The sequence below is a fragment of the Neodiprion virginianus genome, chromosome 4 (assembly GCF_021901495.1).
Source record: "Neodiprion virginianus isolate iyNeoVirg1 chromosome 4, iyNeoVirg1.1, whole genome shotgun sequence".
Classification (NCBI taxonomy): Eukaryota; Metazoa; Arthropoda; class Insecta; order Hymenoptera; family Diprionidae; genus Neodiprion; species Neodiprion virginianus.
In genome coordinates this window covers 41,012,414-41,026,656 of record NC_060880.1, presented here as the reverse complement: position 1 = coordinate 41,026,656, position 14,243 = coordinate 41,012,414, and the positions used below count along the sequence as shown (strand labels likewise).

Sequence of the window (14,243 nt, the reverse complement as noted above, 5' to 3'; positions counted from 1 at the left end):
TTTCACACTTCTGATAACTGTGAATTGTACGAGGAAACGTGAATTAAAGTGCGATCTAAATTTTATGAGTCACTCAATCTATTTTCAAGTATTTTTCACTATACCCATCGATATGTGATCTCGATATGAAAAAATTATCGGAATAATCGAAAGTACATCACTAACAGTTCGCACAGCTCAACGCTGTCAAACTGCACTAAGAAATACTTTTGTTCACTTCAGGACATTATTCACTTGCTTTTACAGCCTTGAAGATCAGATTTATAAGATTCGCTGTAAAATACTTCGTGATTCGATTGAGGATACAGAATATGACTCTCGAGGTCAATTGATGGTAACGTACCGACACTCTGGACGTTACCTATCGACCGCCGCTGCGATATTACTGATATCGCCAAATGGTTCGGCCTCCGTGATCGTCGGTTGAAAATATGCCGGACCGTAGAAATCTGGAATCTTATGATAGAATCCGACATTATCTATAGGCGGCAACCCAGTACCGAATCGCAGCTGGTAAGGTAGTTACGAATTTATCCTTCCGAGTGCCGAGTGTTCAGCTGATGATGGTAAGGATGTTCTTCTCTAGGTTGTTATTTCGACCACTTGCAGATATTCTACGCCTGCCGCTTGCTGAGGCTGTTGGACGAATGAAAGCTGGCTGGCCTCGATATATTTCATACCGAAGATGTTTCAGACATTTAACCCAAGCACGGGTCATATCGACTTTTCGTAACATTGACTACTAGGTACCTCCTACAGCATAGATGTTAAATTTTACGCAAAAAAAATCAATCATTGAGAACATATTCCTGCAGATTCTGTTTCATTACTGTCGTTTTTGTTTAATTTTTGGAACAAGTCTTTGTAAATTTTTAAAGTCAACTGACCAATTATTGAATGAGGTTTAAGTAAAAAATCTTGATGCATATTGTCATCAATATGTACCCGATAAATGCTAATCAATCGGAAGAAAAATTTATCACAGCGTATAACTGAATAACTGAAATAATATTAGCGAATCATTCACCTATGTATTGTGTCAGCTGGGAATATTTGAAACAAGAAATTAAGATAGATGGTCAAGTCAAGTGGTAAGAAGTGGATAAAAAAAAACACAAGTTTTTCTTTAGCTTCATTGTTATTATTAGCTGATACGGGTCAGCAAACGAATACTTTGTATGTGGTAGTCTCTAAATAATTATGGCGAGACGTGTGCTATTATTTTTGACATTATCCACGGACTCGAGGTCACATTTTGTGCGGATACACGATGGATCTTATTTAATCATATGTTCAAAGTATCAAACAAGATACGAAATGGCTGAGATAACGGCCAGTCGTCAAGTGCCGAATAATGACTGCGCACATCGAACGCGAAAATATATAATTACATATCTTATGTCCAGAGCGAGATGTCGACTCCATGTCCGTGGTACACACATACTGTATGCATACATATAACGCAAAAGTATAGATTTGATAATTACGAGTGACGATATTGACTGGCGTTGAGAGTACAAACCACTTTATATTAAACACTTCGCGCAAAAGGGGAACTCGAATTTCGGCAAACCTTCTGTCAAAGTAACCTGTTGATTGTTTATTATTCAAACAGCGATGAGCATCAAGTAGAAAAAACGATCCAACCGTTCTCCATCTAATTAAGAAAGTCTTCGTAGGTAGCATTCATAGAAACACTATAAGATCAACACTTCTATGCAAAGCCCAAAAAATACCTCATAAAATAGTAAAACGACGTTCGCAGATTTTTAAGGTGAAACTCAAACGTACTTCTGAATATGAAAACATAGCAGATATAACGGGTGGTGAAAATTATCATCAAATAAAAAAATTCAAACAATTTTACCGATTAAAACAATATCAAAACATTACCTAGATGAGGCCAGTAATCATCCCTTCGCAAGTATGAGTCCTATAAAGATGCAAGTTTAACAGTGAAAATCTAAACGCTGAAAGACATTCTGGACACAAGAAGTACTGATAGTAAACTCCGACGCTTAACTTCGAAATCCTAGTTTGATTTTGCTATATGTTTTTCATTTCCGCCGTATGATGAACAGCTGTGCAGATGCCTGCAGGGTTCACTAAATATATCAGCATTTGTCATTAACCAGCTATTTAAAGAATTCATCAGAATCAAGTTCTCAAAATATGTTCGATACCTGAGGCACTTACAAAAAAGTAGACGCAAGTGGTGGTTTGCCGTCGATTTTGCATAATTTGAGCTAACTTTACAGGATAGGTTTCGCAATTATTTCAAGAATCACGAGCATTGTATTTGCTTACAGCTGACGAAATAGACAAGTTTGGAATTGAAAATGTACGTAATTCAAAGTATGTCGTAAATTATCTTCGAGATAAAAAGGCTCCGGCATCTTTTCATCAGAGAGTTTTAAGAATAACTTATCGGTGAATTGATAAAAGTTCTGTGCTCTGTAATATCTACATCAGTCACGGCGTTATGTGCCACTCCTTGAAAGTGAAGTTTAGTAGCAAAGCAAAAATAGATAAAGAATCCCCTCCATACGTGTCATGAATTCAGATTTTTCGTTACGACGCTGTTGATCATGCGGTACAGTTACCAAGCAAGTGGATACCACGTATAGATATACATGTGTATCGAAATGATCAAAAACTGGTTAGAAGCGAAACTGATCTTCAAATTCAGTTGTGCGTTCAAAGTGTAAGGTGATTATTTCTAGTTGTTCATTTAGACGGTACCGTGAACAAAGCACACACAAAGGTGTTACTTGGTGAGTGAATAACCGTAAAGCATACAAACAAGGACTGCCAAAGCAAGAGAAAAAATTGTTTGTTTCAATTTTAATCATAATATCCTGCTCAAATCGTATTACATTAAGAAGGATCCGATTCAAATGATATCGGCTTCACCAACTCCAGAATTTTTAATTTTTTTTTTTTTTGCTTTAAATCGATCGAGTATGATTAACAAACCACCGGGGTTTATTTATCGATTTGAAAATGTAAATAATTCTACAGAAAATATTTTCTGTAATTATTAGACTATAATTGTCAAATTCATGAATTTGCACAAGCAAATGACAATCCAGGGGAACTGAATTTCCTTGTACAAATAGAAATGATTTCGAGATTCTCATTTCGATTTCGAGTTCATATTATTGCCTTAACTTCGCTTCGGTCGGCAAATTGGAAAAGTTTTCATTCCAACGATTAGATCGACTATTCTTGTAGGCCTGCAATATTTAATCTTTTTGGATTCAGTGACTGTCAAGTACGTTTCCCTTACTCACGATTTCGAGAGAGATGAATTTGTACCGCAACATCGAATTCTGAAAATATTTTCTCGTAATGTGTGCTTCAGCTGTGGAAAAGCAATGGGTCTCATAACTCTGCACTGGTTCCTCGATGTCATCGTCGTATTTCTTTCGATGGTCGTGCTGGCCTACTTCTATATGACACGAAATTTCAATTACTGGCCGAAGAGAAATGTAACAGAGGTTCCGCCAAAACCATTTTTTGGAAATTTCCTCGACTGCTGTCTCTTCCGACAATCAGCTTCCGGATGCCTCAACGCAGTTTACCAACAGGCGAAAGGTCTTTCGTACATAGGATTTTACATCTTCGATAAGCCGGCTTTGATGTTGCGAGACCCTGAAATCAATAGACGGATTTTGATCAAGGATTTCAGTTACTTTGTCGACAGATATGCAAAATCAGCGGAATCCGATCCTATAGGATCCGCAAATCTATTCCTCTTGAAAAATCCAGCATGGAAGAGTCTGCGCCATAAAATTACGCCTATCTTTACGTCTGGAAAAATAAAGCGGATGTTCCACCTGATGTTGGTAGTTGGCGAAGATCTCGACACTCATTTAAGTACTCTTCAATTGGAAGGTGGGCTTTCCTCGGCCAGTATTCATACTAGTCGTGTAACGAATATTCGCATTCGCATTCCCATCCGAATTTGCAAAAATCATGCGAACATTTTCCGAATGTGATTGTCGCAAATACTTCATATTTTGCTTATAAAAATTGTGAAAATAATATTACATAAAACAAAAAACATTGGTTTGATAATGAAATATTATTATAAAGTTTTGTCTTCGCGTTTGAATTTCACTCTAACCTCAAAATTCATTTGTTTTTGTTATCAGTTTGTCGTCAAATAAACAAACAATCGGCTTAGTTCGGATCAACTTGGCAATTTTCGGAATAAGTTGCAAACGGCGCTAATGTGTGCGCGTGGCTTGCACGGTGTACCTGTCAGTTAATCAATTGTCAATATTTAGACACAGAGAAATGGCACCTGATTTAAAAATGTATATTCGCATTCGCATTCGCGAATACTCAACTTAATTTACATTCGTTACATCACCAATTCGCACACCACCACATGCTTCCAGTAGCATTAGCAATTTCGTGTAATTTCAGGGAATGGAAACATCGTCGAAGCGAAAGAGATTGCCGCCCGGTTCACGACGGACGTTATCGCATCCTGCGCCTTTGGCTTGCGAGCTAATTGCTTGAACCATCCAAAAGCAGAGTTCAGACAATGCGGAAGAAGCATGTTTGAGTTCACTTACAAACGCGGTGCTGAGTTTGCCGCCTTCTTTTTTATTCCAAGGCTAGTCACTCCGCTGAATTTGAAGTTCTTCTCAACGGACTCCTCCGATTTCATAAGAAAGGTTTTCACGGAAACCTTCAATACGCGAATGAACAGCGATGTTTGTAGAGAAGATCTTATCGACCTGCTCATTCAGCTGAAACAGTCCGATTCTGAAGATTCCCAAGGTTTCAGTAAGTTCGCCACCGCCAAATACCGTGTAAATTTTGTTTTCACGTTGGGTTTTCATGGTTTTTCAGCCGATTTTGCGGACTGCTTAATTTCTGTAAGATAATAATTTTCTCCACGTTTCTGCGATTTCCATCGCTAAATAGGGATGTAAAACATTTTCTCGTGGTAGAACTCGAAGGAGACACGTTGGTTGGACAAGCGGCTACCTTTTTTGCCGCGGGATTTGAAACCTCATCAAGCACCCTGTCTTTTGCCCTTTACGAGCTGGCTCTACACCCAGATATCCAATCAAAACTTCGAGAAGAGATAACATCAGCTTTAGCGAATAATGGAGGGAAAATAACCTACGAAATGGTAAAAGAGTAATCAGAGCCATTATAAAGTACCGCTTGATGCTAGTATTAGCACCTCAAGGTCACGGAAACCTTGATCAATTTATAGCACAAAATATAAAGACGATATACGATCACTGATAACAATTATCGACCGAACTTCTATTACAGGTGCTGAGTCTTGAATACCTTGACCAGGTCGTCTCTGAAACTCTGCGAAAATATCCATCCGTCCCTTTTTTGGACAGAGTTGCAAACACGGACTACAAACTGCCAGAATCCGGCCTGGTCATTGAGCGGGGAACTCCGGTGTATATTTCTCTCCTTGGGCTTCACTACGACCCAGAATATTACCCCGAGCCTGATAAGTTTGACCCAGAGCGATTCACCGAAGTGAATAAAGCGAAGCGTCCTGCCTTCACTTATTTGCCCTTCGGCGACGGTCCCCGTAACTGCATTGGTAAGGGTCGAAGAGTGAATAAGTCGCTAACGATTTATAAAGCAGAGGACTTTTGCAGATATACTTATCAACGTAATAAATTGGTTTTTAGGTCTTCGGTTTGGGCAGCTCCAAGTGAAACTGGGAATTCTCAAATTTGTATCGAACTATGAGCTCTCTGCATGCGATGAAACGATGATCCCTCTACGCTTCAACCCAAAATCTCTCCTCGCGGGACCGGACGGTGGTCTGTTTCTTCGTGCCCGTAAAATTTCTCAAACACCCTAGAATCTGCAGAAAAAATATAATTCACTACCACGTGAAAGTTAAGGATTTCTGTATCAGACGGACGAACAAAATGAAATTGAATAATATCATCCCAGAATATACATCGTTCTCAAACCTGGTGTTGTGATGCAGATATCTAATTTTAACAGGGATTCGTTTACGCTAGAATATTTATACATATATATATATATATATATATATCGCAAATGGAGATGAATAATGCAATCACAATATTAGTGCGTCAGGGCACTCATGATTATCTAATATTAAGTACATTGGTTAAAAAATCATAAAATAACATCATCGTCTGTTGTATTGGTGGTAGACCTGGTGGAAGTTCCTATTCTTACCCGACAATTTGATGAATTGTCACTGATTCTTTATTAACGAGAAACAATGAAGATTGTAAGGCGTGCATTAAGATCTGGTAGATGAAAGAGTAAATTACGAAATACATGAATATAATTATACCGATAAAGGTGTAAGTGATTGTGACTCTGCGCTGTCACGTCCCATGTATCACATTTTGGAATCAGTCTGTCAGAATTTACTAATTATCTTGAGCTAGAACTCGTATGAAATTATAGACGCTGACCTAATCGAAGACGATAATTATGAAAGGCTGAAAGCGCTATTTTTTCGAAATAATTTCGAGATGTATGAGTGTCATGAGAATGCTCGGCCATTCCGTGATGAACGGAGGTTGAATGATTTGGCAAAAGTGATAACCCGCTTATTAGTCGAGTTGCGAAATAAATTATCCCGCACGGTGAAGTAGAACTCAAAACGTTTTTATTTTTTTTTTTTTTTTTTTTTTCACCGTCAGGTACTGGTCAACGACCATGCCCCAGAACCCGAAACGTGGTAGTTTTTTTGCTACGTCAAGAATGACAGGCGAGTTCTTCACAAGTATCCATACGTGTTTCAATACTGAGGTGTTAACGAGGATAGAAGGTATACCGACAAACGCTTTGAAACATGTGAATACTGCTATATTCGTACACCGTTGAAAAAGGCACCTTGCATGTGGCACACGAATTACGAAAATATTCGTAAAATTATATAATAGATATTCACGGTTCACGTGCTCGTTCCCGGAAGTTAAATAACCGAGTGGTTATCCTTGAAATAATTTCAGTTTGAATCCATGCTGTGCATAGTTTACTGTATTTTATTACGGCGCCCGAAGGATTGTCGCGGTGAAGATCCGACGAAGGAGCTAAAAGTTCGCCTGCATCTTATTTTAGTACGAATGTAAATGCAAGATGCATCTGTACTTAGGGAACGTACCCATACTACGTGACCTATTTTTTTAGATTTTTCGACCCCTCCCCCCCTTCGGTGACTTCTCGTAGTATATGCCAAGACCCCCCATCTCCCCCTTTATTTTTCACGTAGTATTAACTTCACTGAAATACAAACTGTCTGACAAACAGTGTCTGTTTACAATTGGCTGACGTCTCGGCATATGTGCGTCAGCGCCACCAACTGTGAGTTTAAAAAGCACTAAGCACTGCGCGCTATATTCAAATACAGGTCTAAAAAATACGAGATTTCTCTCAGTAAAATCGACTACGTGACAAAAAGCTGAGCCACTCCCCCCCTCCTGTGACTGATTGTAGTATTTTAAAGACTCCGCTCCCCCCCTTAAACGGGTCACGTAGTATGGGTACGTTCCCTTAACTGTGAATATAGCCGGCGTTACTGGCGATGGCCATTAAGCTGAAAATAATCGATACATCCATCAACCGAGTCCAAAAAAATAATCGAACACGACTCCATTCGATCGATAAAAATTAATCGAGTAATCTATCACTTCGTACTTTTTTCAAACGGTGCGTCTGAAACCAAAATTTCGAACAAATCAGAAAAAATGAAGAGTTTGAAACTGGGGTTTCGCTGTTTTTGCCTTTCTCGTACATATCGAAGAAGTAACTATCATCAAACTTGCAGAGCGTGCTCATACCTGAGATACAATTTTTTTTTTTTTTTTCTTTGGCGCACCGATGAATCGGCAAGTCCGTGCGAAGTTTCGATTTCATAACTCGCGTGGTTGTATAGGCATGGTGTATCGGATACAAAGTTTTAAATAAGATTATTAAGATACAATATAAATAAGTACAACGGTAAAATTATGAATCAGATACGTGTAATTTATTATGCCAACACATATTTTTTTGTTGAAGAAGAATCACACGAAAAGAAGAAATAGGTAAATATTATAAACAAATCGTGGATAGATGTAATATAATAAATAACAACACCGATCAACAAGATATTTTAGTCTGGGTTTTAAGTTTCAAAGTTTGATTTCTTCCACGTGACTAACAAAAGAAGAAATCGTTTTATAACATAAAGTTCGCTTTTTATTTCAAAGTCCTGCTACCTGCCGCTTATACTATCAAGCAAAAACTTCAATACTTATTCATCAACGTGAAGAAGATAAAAACAACTTTATAAGTAATAAATGAAGATCTTGGTTATCATTCGATGTATGGAATGAAAATTTATTGATTTAAATACAAAATCAAAAAAAAAAAAAAAACATACATTGTGTTGAGATGTGTCATCTATTTTCGGTTGAGGTTCAACTTTGTGAGAATTCCAATTCTGATACTCGACTGTTGCACGTACAAGTACAGGGTGCAGAAAATGTATGCACGGAGTCAATTGATGAAAGAGTCGTGGAGAAAAGACGTATCAGTAAACTAGCTAACGAATGTCGTCTCAATCTTAACATTCATTTTGTCATTTCTTTTTTTCAAATCACAACAAATTACAATGCTGCACTTTCGTAATCGATTGAGAGAACGAAATTCAGTACAACGTAACGATACGAAAGTTAAAAATAGATACTAATCATAATATCGATAAAATTTAAGCACTTCGCTAACGGCTCAATTTTGAAATTAATGGCTCAACCGACTGCATAACAAATTTCATCGATCAATTGTTATATTTATTTTGAAATATTTTTAAAGAAATCGTTTCTCCAATCGATATTAACAGGGTTTTAACTTTCTATTCAGACTACTATGCGTATGATTCTTCTTCAAGGCATAGTCATTTCATTTCACCGCCCGTCAACGCACATTTCGTCGATTCGACAACTTTTTTATCTCAGTGTACGCATAATAAATTTCATACATGTGATTTACAGTTTTACTGTTTCAATGATTACTATTAAAATTTGACTGCCCGGTTTATTTTTACATTCTGAAGTGTACATAATAACTCGAACAATGTTAGATAATTGTTGGCCACACCACCGACGACCACGTGGTGCAATTTGCTAACCTTCAGATAGCAAATTTTACTGGAGGGGGACAGCACAGATTAAGATGGATGGAACCTCAGAGTTCGTCAGGCACGGCGATAAAGTGCTGATTGATATCTTTCACGATTGAGGTGTCGGAAGTGGCTGGTGACGATTTCTTCATCGAGTTGTAGGCCGCGACAGCAGTGCGTACGGAAGTGACACTCTCGTAAGTAAACAATTAAAAACCGTAGGTATAACTAGCCGGATAAGTAATACAATTTTTTCATAATAGACAAAAGTGGATGATCGCTTACCAAGGCCTAGATATCTTCAGTTCAATTCGTTAAATGTTCGTTTATTCCCTTACATCGAGAATTTTCTGGTGCGACAATTTGCCTCAGCTTCCCTTATTCGAACATCTAGTGATTTATACTGAGAGCTGCTAATACGATCATCCGATCGTGCCTGTCGCTTAAAAGATCGAAAGTTTTTTGTTCGTCCAGCTAGTTTTTCATTAAATTAAGGATTAACGCAACTCTAACGGTCGAAAAAAGGCATAAATTTGACGATTTGTTTTGAGAGTATGGGAAAAGAAGTATGATTTCTTTTCAGAGGGTTTATTTAACACGTATTCAATTTGATGCAAAATAGCGGCGATAGATCCAATCTTTGGAATCATCTTCTTTTTAAAACTCCTTCACGGGAGGACGGATTTCTCGTAAAGTATAAGACCTGGAAAAAAAACCAACAAATTTTATAATCTATATATTATCGCCTATGGAAATGCGTAGGGTTTTGTTTTAAATCAAATATTTTAGAAACGGTGGACTTTTGAAAAAATTAATCGATTTTTGGCCAAAAAATAAACATTAAATTGTTTACAAAAAAAAGTTTACGTTAAATAAAAATAACGGCTACAAACTTCCATAGAGGATGTGATTGTGAAGCTACTGTCAAAATTTCAATTCGATCCACGTAACGGTGTTCAAGTAATCCGTCCTCCCAGTTCGAAAAAAGTGGTTCTGAGAAAAATGCGTTTAAAGTTTTACGAACACTCAGCGCACGCTCGAAGGCATTTCAAATCGAGAATTGAACGTTTTAAAAAAATTTCTTCGCTATAAGACTATATTTTCGATAATAAGGATATTGATTTTATAAGCCTAAAATATTGTTTAAGCCCCCCCCCCCCCAAAGAAAATTGAGTTTTCCAAAATCCTAGAGTGGTGCTGGCTCTTAAATACAACTAACAAATCGTCTTACTCGATTTTTTTTTAATCAAAAATGCATACACTCCTACAATAAATATTTGCTAGGGTTATTAGATAGCAGTCTTGTTTCAAATTCATCAAATACGGCAGCAAAAGAAATCCAGAAGGCATACATACATGTATCTATTTATTCAAATCGAAATAATTTTCGGATTCTTATTTGATTTTCAAGAACATGTTATCGCCTCGGCCTGATCTTTGCTTGCAAGATGAATTCGTTTATGTTTGAATGATTTGCGATAAATTGATACAGCTGATATCTAATCTGATGGGATTCGGTAATTATCCCAAGTATATTTCCGCGCGGTGAGTGATGAATCCAAAGCAATCTTCGGACAATATAAACAACGCAATTTTATTACGCAATGCCTCTGAAATTATTCAGACAAACCGAATCTGTTATCATTCAATTTTGTAGCAGTCACGATGATGAACAAAACATCTCACAGATCAGTGCGGATTTCATTGGTGTTAATTGCTGTTACGCAACGTTACCCACAGCAATGATTAAAATAAACCACGTTAAAAGTTAAACTTCTGAAATACATGCTGCCGTAATGAGCAAATTTATCACAATAGTCTCTGATATCAGTATTGTTTTGTATCTTGAGGGAGGAAGATAGTATTAAGATAGAATTTTCGACGGTTCATTTCTAGAATCTATCGAATCACATTCGGTAGAAAAAAACCACTTGCTCATATTTTATTTTGGATTTACAAAAGATCACAATAAAATTCTTACTATTCGAAAGTTCTTCCACAAGAGCAAATCGGAGAAAATCAACATACAACTTACATTTTAGTCAGAACTGTCGACGATTTTTAACGTGTCAAAGTCTGATTACGATTCCATTACTGTTCCAGAAATCACAAAATGGTTTTCTTGACGCCATCTTGGATCTTGAGTGCCGCGATTCTCTTCTTCACCGCCCTCGTGTTGGCTTACTTTTACATGACACGGAACTTCAACCACTGGAAAAATAAAGGTGTGACGGAAGTAACGCCGATCCCATTTGTTGGAAATTTTGGTCAATGCCTTCTCTTCCGGCTATCGGTATTCGAGTACCTTGCGGAAATCTACAAATGGGGCCAGGGCCTGCCCTACGTGGGGTTCTACATATTCGACAAGCCAGCTTTGGTGCTCCGTGATCCGGAGGTCATCAAGAGCGTCTTACTCAAGGATTTTCAGAACCTCCCGAACAGATATGGGACTGCATCCAGCAAAGACTTCGTCGGAAATAACAACTTGTTTCTCATCAAGAATCCTGACTGGAAGAACCTGCGCTACAAATTGACATCCGTGTTTTCTTCGGGAAAGATGAAGGCGATGTTCCCATTGGTCAACGCTGTCGGGGACGATTTGGCTACCTACTTCGAGCACCTCAATCTGGAAGGTACAAGGTCACAAGGGTGAAAGACATCGTTACACTAATGGAGATTCGATTACCAAATATCATTTTTCTTACAGGTGAGGGTCAAGTGCTCGAGTTGAAGGAAATCTGCGCCAAGTACACGACCGACGTTATAGGCACCTGTGTTTACGGCTTGCAGGTCAACTCGTTGGCAAACCCGAATGCTGAGTTTAGAAAATACGGGAGAAGGATGTTTGATTTCACCTGGAAACGCGGCGCCGAAATGATGGCCATATTCTTTATTCCCGGGATCACAAATTTCTTCGGATCCACGCTCTTCGAGGGTGAGAGCTCGAATTTCATGAAGAAAGCCTTCTGGGAAACTTTGACGACCCGCATGCAGACTGGCTTGAAGCGCAACGATCTCATAGACCTTCTCATAGAGCTGAGGAATAACCAAACGGACGACGACTTGTTCCGTGAGTTCATCGACATCGATTCATTACGCTTATTTACGAAGGCTTCCACCCTTTTCGGACAGACAATTAGAACTCTATCTACAGTCGATCGTACTGTTAATCTACTTTCAGAATAACATTCGTTGTACGAATGTAGTAGTGTAGTGTATAATGTAGTTTTTTACCAAGTTCAAGGCCAATCATAATAACTAACACAGTATTCCGTAAAGGAAAAATCAAATTTTGGAGGATTGAAGTTTGCTTCAGACGTACGTCTATGAGATTTGTGACGGGGGTTATTTTTTTATTGATCTAGAATTTACTGACGAAAACATGGTCGCCCAGGCTGCAATCTTTTTCGCAGCAGGATTCGAAACCTCGTCGACACTGGTGTCTTTCACGCTGCACGAATTGTCCCTGCAACCTGAGCTGCAAACCAAACTCCGTGAAGAAATCCTGACAGCTCTGGAAGAAAGCGACGGAAAGCTGTCCTATGACCTGGTGAACCTATACTCAGAAAAAAAGCATTATTTTTTCAACTCTTGATGATGTATTTATAATTATTGTAATTCTTCATCGTGCCAACAGGTGCAGAACCTTCCATACCTGGCCAAGGTCGCCTGGGAAACTCTTCGAAAATATCCCTCGGTGCCGTTTTTGGACAGAGAGGCTATTTGCGATTACACAATTCCAAAAACTGGCCTCTTAATCAAGAAAGGAACTCCCGTCTACACTCCATTACTAGGGCTTCACTATGATCCGGAATATTACCCTGATCCCGTCAAATACGATCCGGAGAGATTCAGTGAAGAAAACAAGAAAAAGCGACCTGCCTTTACGTATTTGCCGTTCGGCGAAGGTCCTCGTAACTGCATTGGTAAGAGTTGGAGTCAAATCGTCGAGCTAATTAGTAATTCGTGTCGATATTTGTTTCCAACGCGAGATAAATTCCATTTATTTACAGGTCTTAGATTCGGACTAATGCAAGCAAAGATTGGTCTCATCAAAATCCTCTCAAAGTTCGAAGTCTCTCCGTGTAACAAGACCCTCAACCCCATGCGCGTAGATCCAAAAGCACTCACTTACTCGTCGGATGGTGGCTTGTTCCATCGAGTACGAAGAATCACGACGACAGCCGGGTAAAAGATAACTGCGAATCCTATTCGTTGCTCGTATAAGCCTAGTAAACTGCACGGTGCTTACGCCACGAAGTAGAAAGTCAAATTCAAGAATTAACCCACCTTAAGTAAATGGTAGACAGCGTCTCGAATACGTTTGATCACACATGCGTAAAACAGTAAAGTACTTTTTATATTCAACGTTTATACAAAGAACAAAATGGGGAATCATTTAAAACAGCGTGGTGACAGGAAATTATTGCATCATCCAAGTGAAAATTAAATGGTAGAGGCTATCTCGACTGCTACGATTTGAATAAATTGTTTCATAATTCCTGTTTGTCACTTTTTATGTTCGATACTTTATTGTTCAATAAATAAATTTATATCCTATGTTTAATCTTATGAGACTGTGAGAGACCATAAAGAACTTTGATGCTTACCGATGCTTGGGAAATGGCCTATGTGGAGACTATTGGAAACCTTTATCATCCCTCGAGTTTTTATAAGACAATGAATAAATCACTGAAGTTTTTATGAACATAGTTAGGCGATGAGTTTGCGAATATTGACTGTAATTTAAATTCATAATTAAAAGTACAATGAGACGTTTGTCGATACACCATTCGTCTAAGGTGTAAGGCCACGTTACAAAGAGAGGACCTTTATATCAGAAATACATTCGAGGCTAAGAATGTTAAACAATTAACAAAAACAAACTTTGAACTGTAAAATAAGAATGCCACGACGTATACTAAAATGATAAAATGCAAGCCAAGAGAGAAATTCTCGGTAAGATAGTCGATACTCTATTTCCATATTCCGTGCATCCCGAATAAAGGCATTAACGCACATTCTGATGGGTAAATAATTCGTATCACAGCACAAAAACTTGCTGTTTAGACTACGTTCACGTAGTGGATAACCATTT

The 14,243-nt window shown here is 38.2% G+C and overlaps 1 protein-coding gene across 1 annotated transcript; it reads left to right on the top strand.

Annotated features, from left to right (window-relative positions):
• The first annotated feature begins 2,560 nt into the window (after positions 1–2,560).
• Positions 2,561–13,528, top strand: LOC124302909 (uncharacterized). The gene is made up of 12 exons (XM_046759478.1): positions 2,561–2,774; positions 3,365–3,897; positions 4,435–4,800; positions 4,968–5,152; positions 5,302–5,590; positions 5,682–5,854; positions 10,614–10,690; positions 11,249–11,778; positions 11,853–12,215; positions 12,511–12,695; positions 12,783–13,071; positions 13,159–13,528. Exons 2-12 carry the CDS (start codon positions 3,378–3,380, stop codon positions 13,335–13,337), a joined length of 3,156 nt encoding a protein of 1,051 aa, XP_046615434.1. The 5' UTR covers positions 2,561–2,774; positions 3,365–3,377; the 3' UTR covers positions 13,338–13,528.
• The last annotated feature ends 715 nt before the right edge of the window (positions 13,529–14,243 follow it).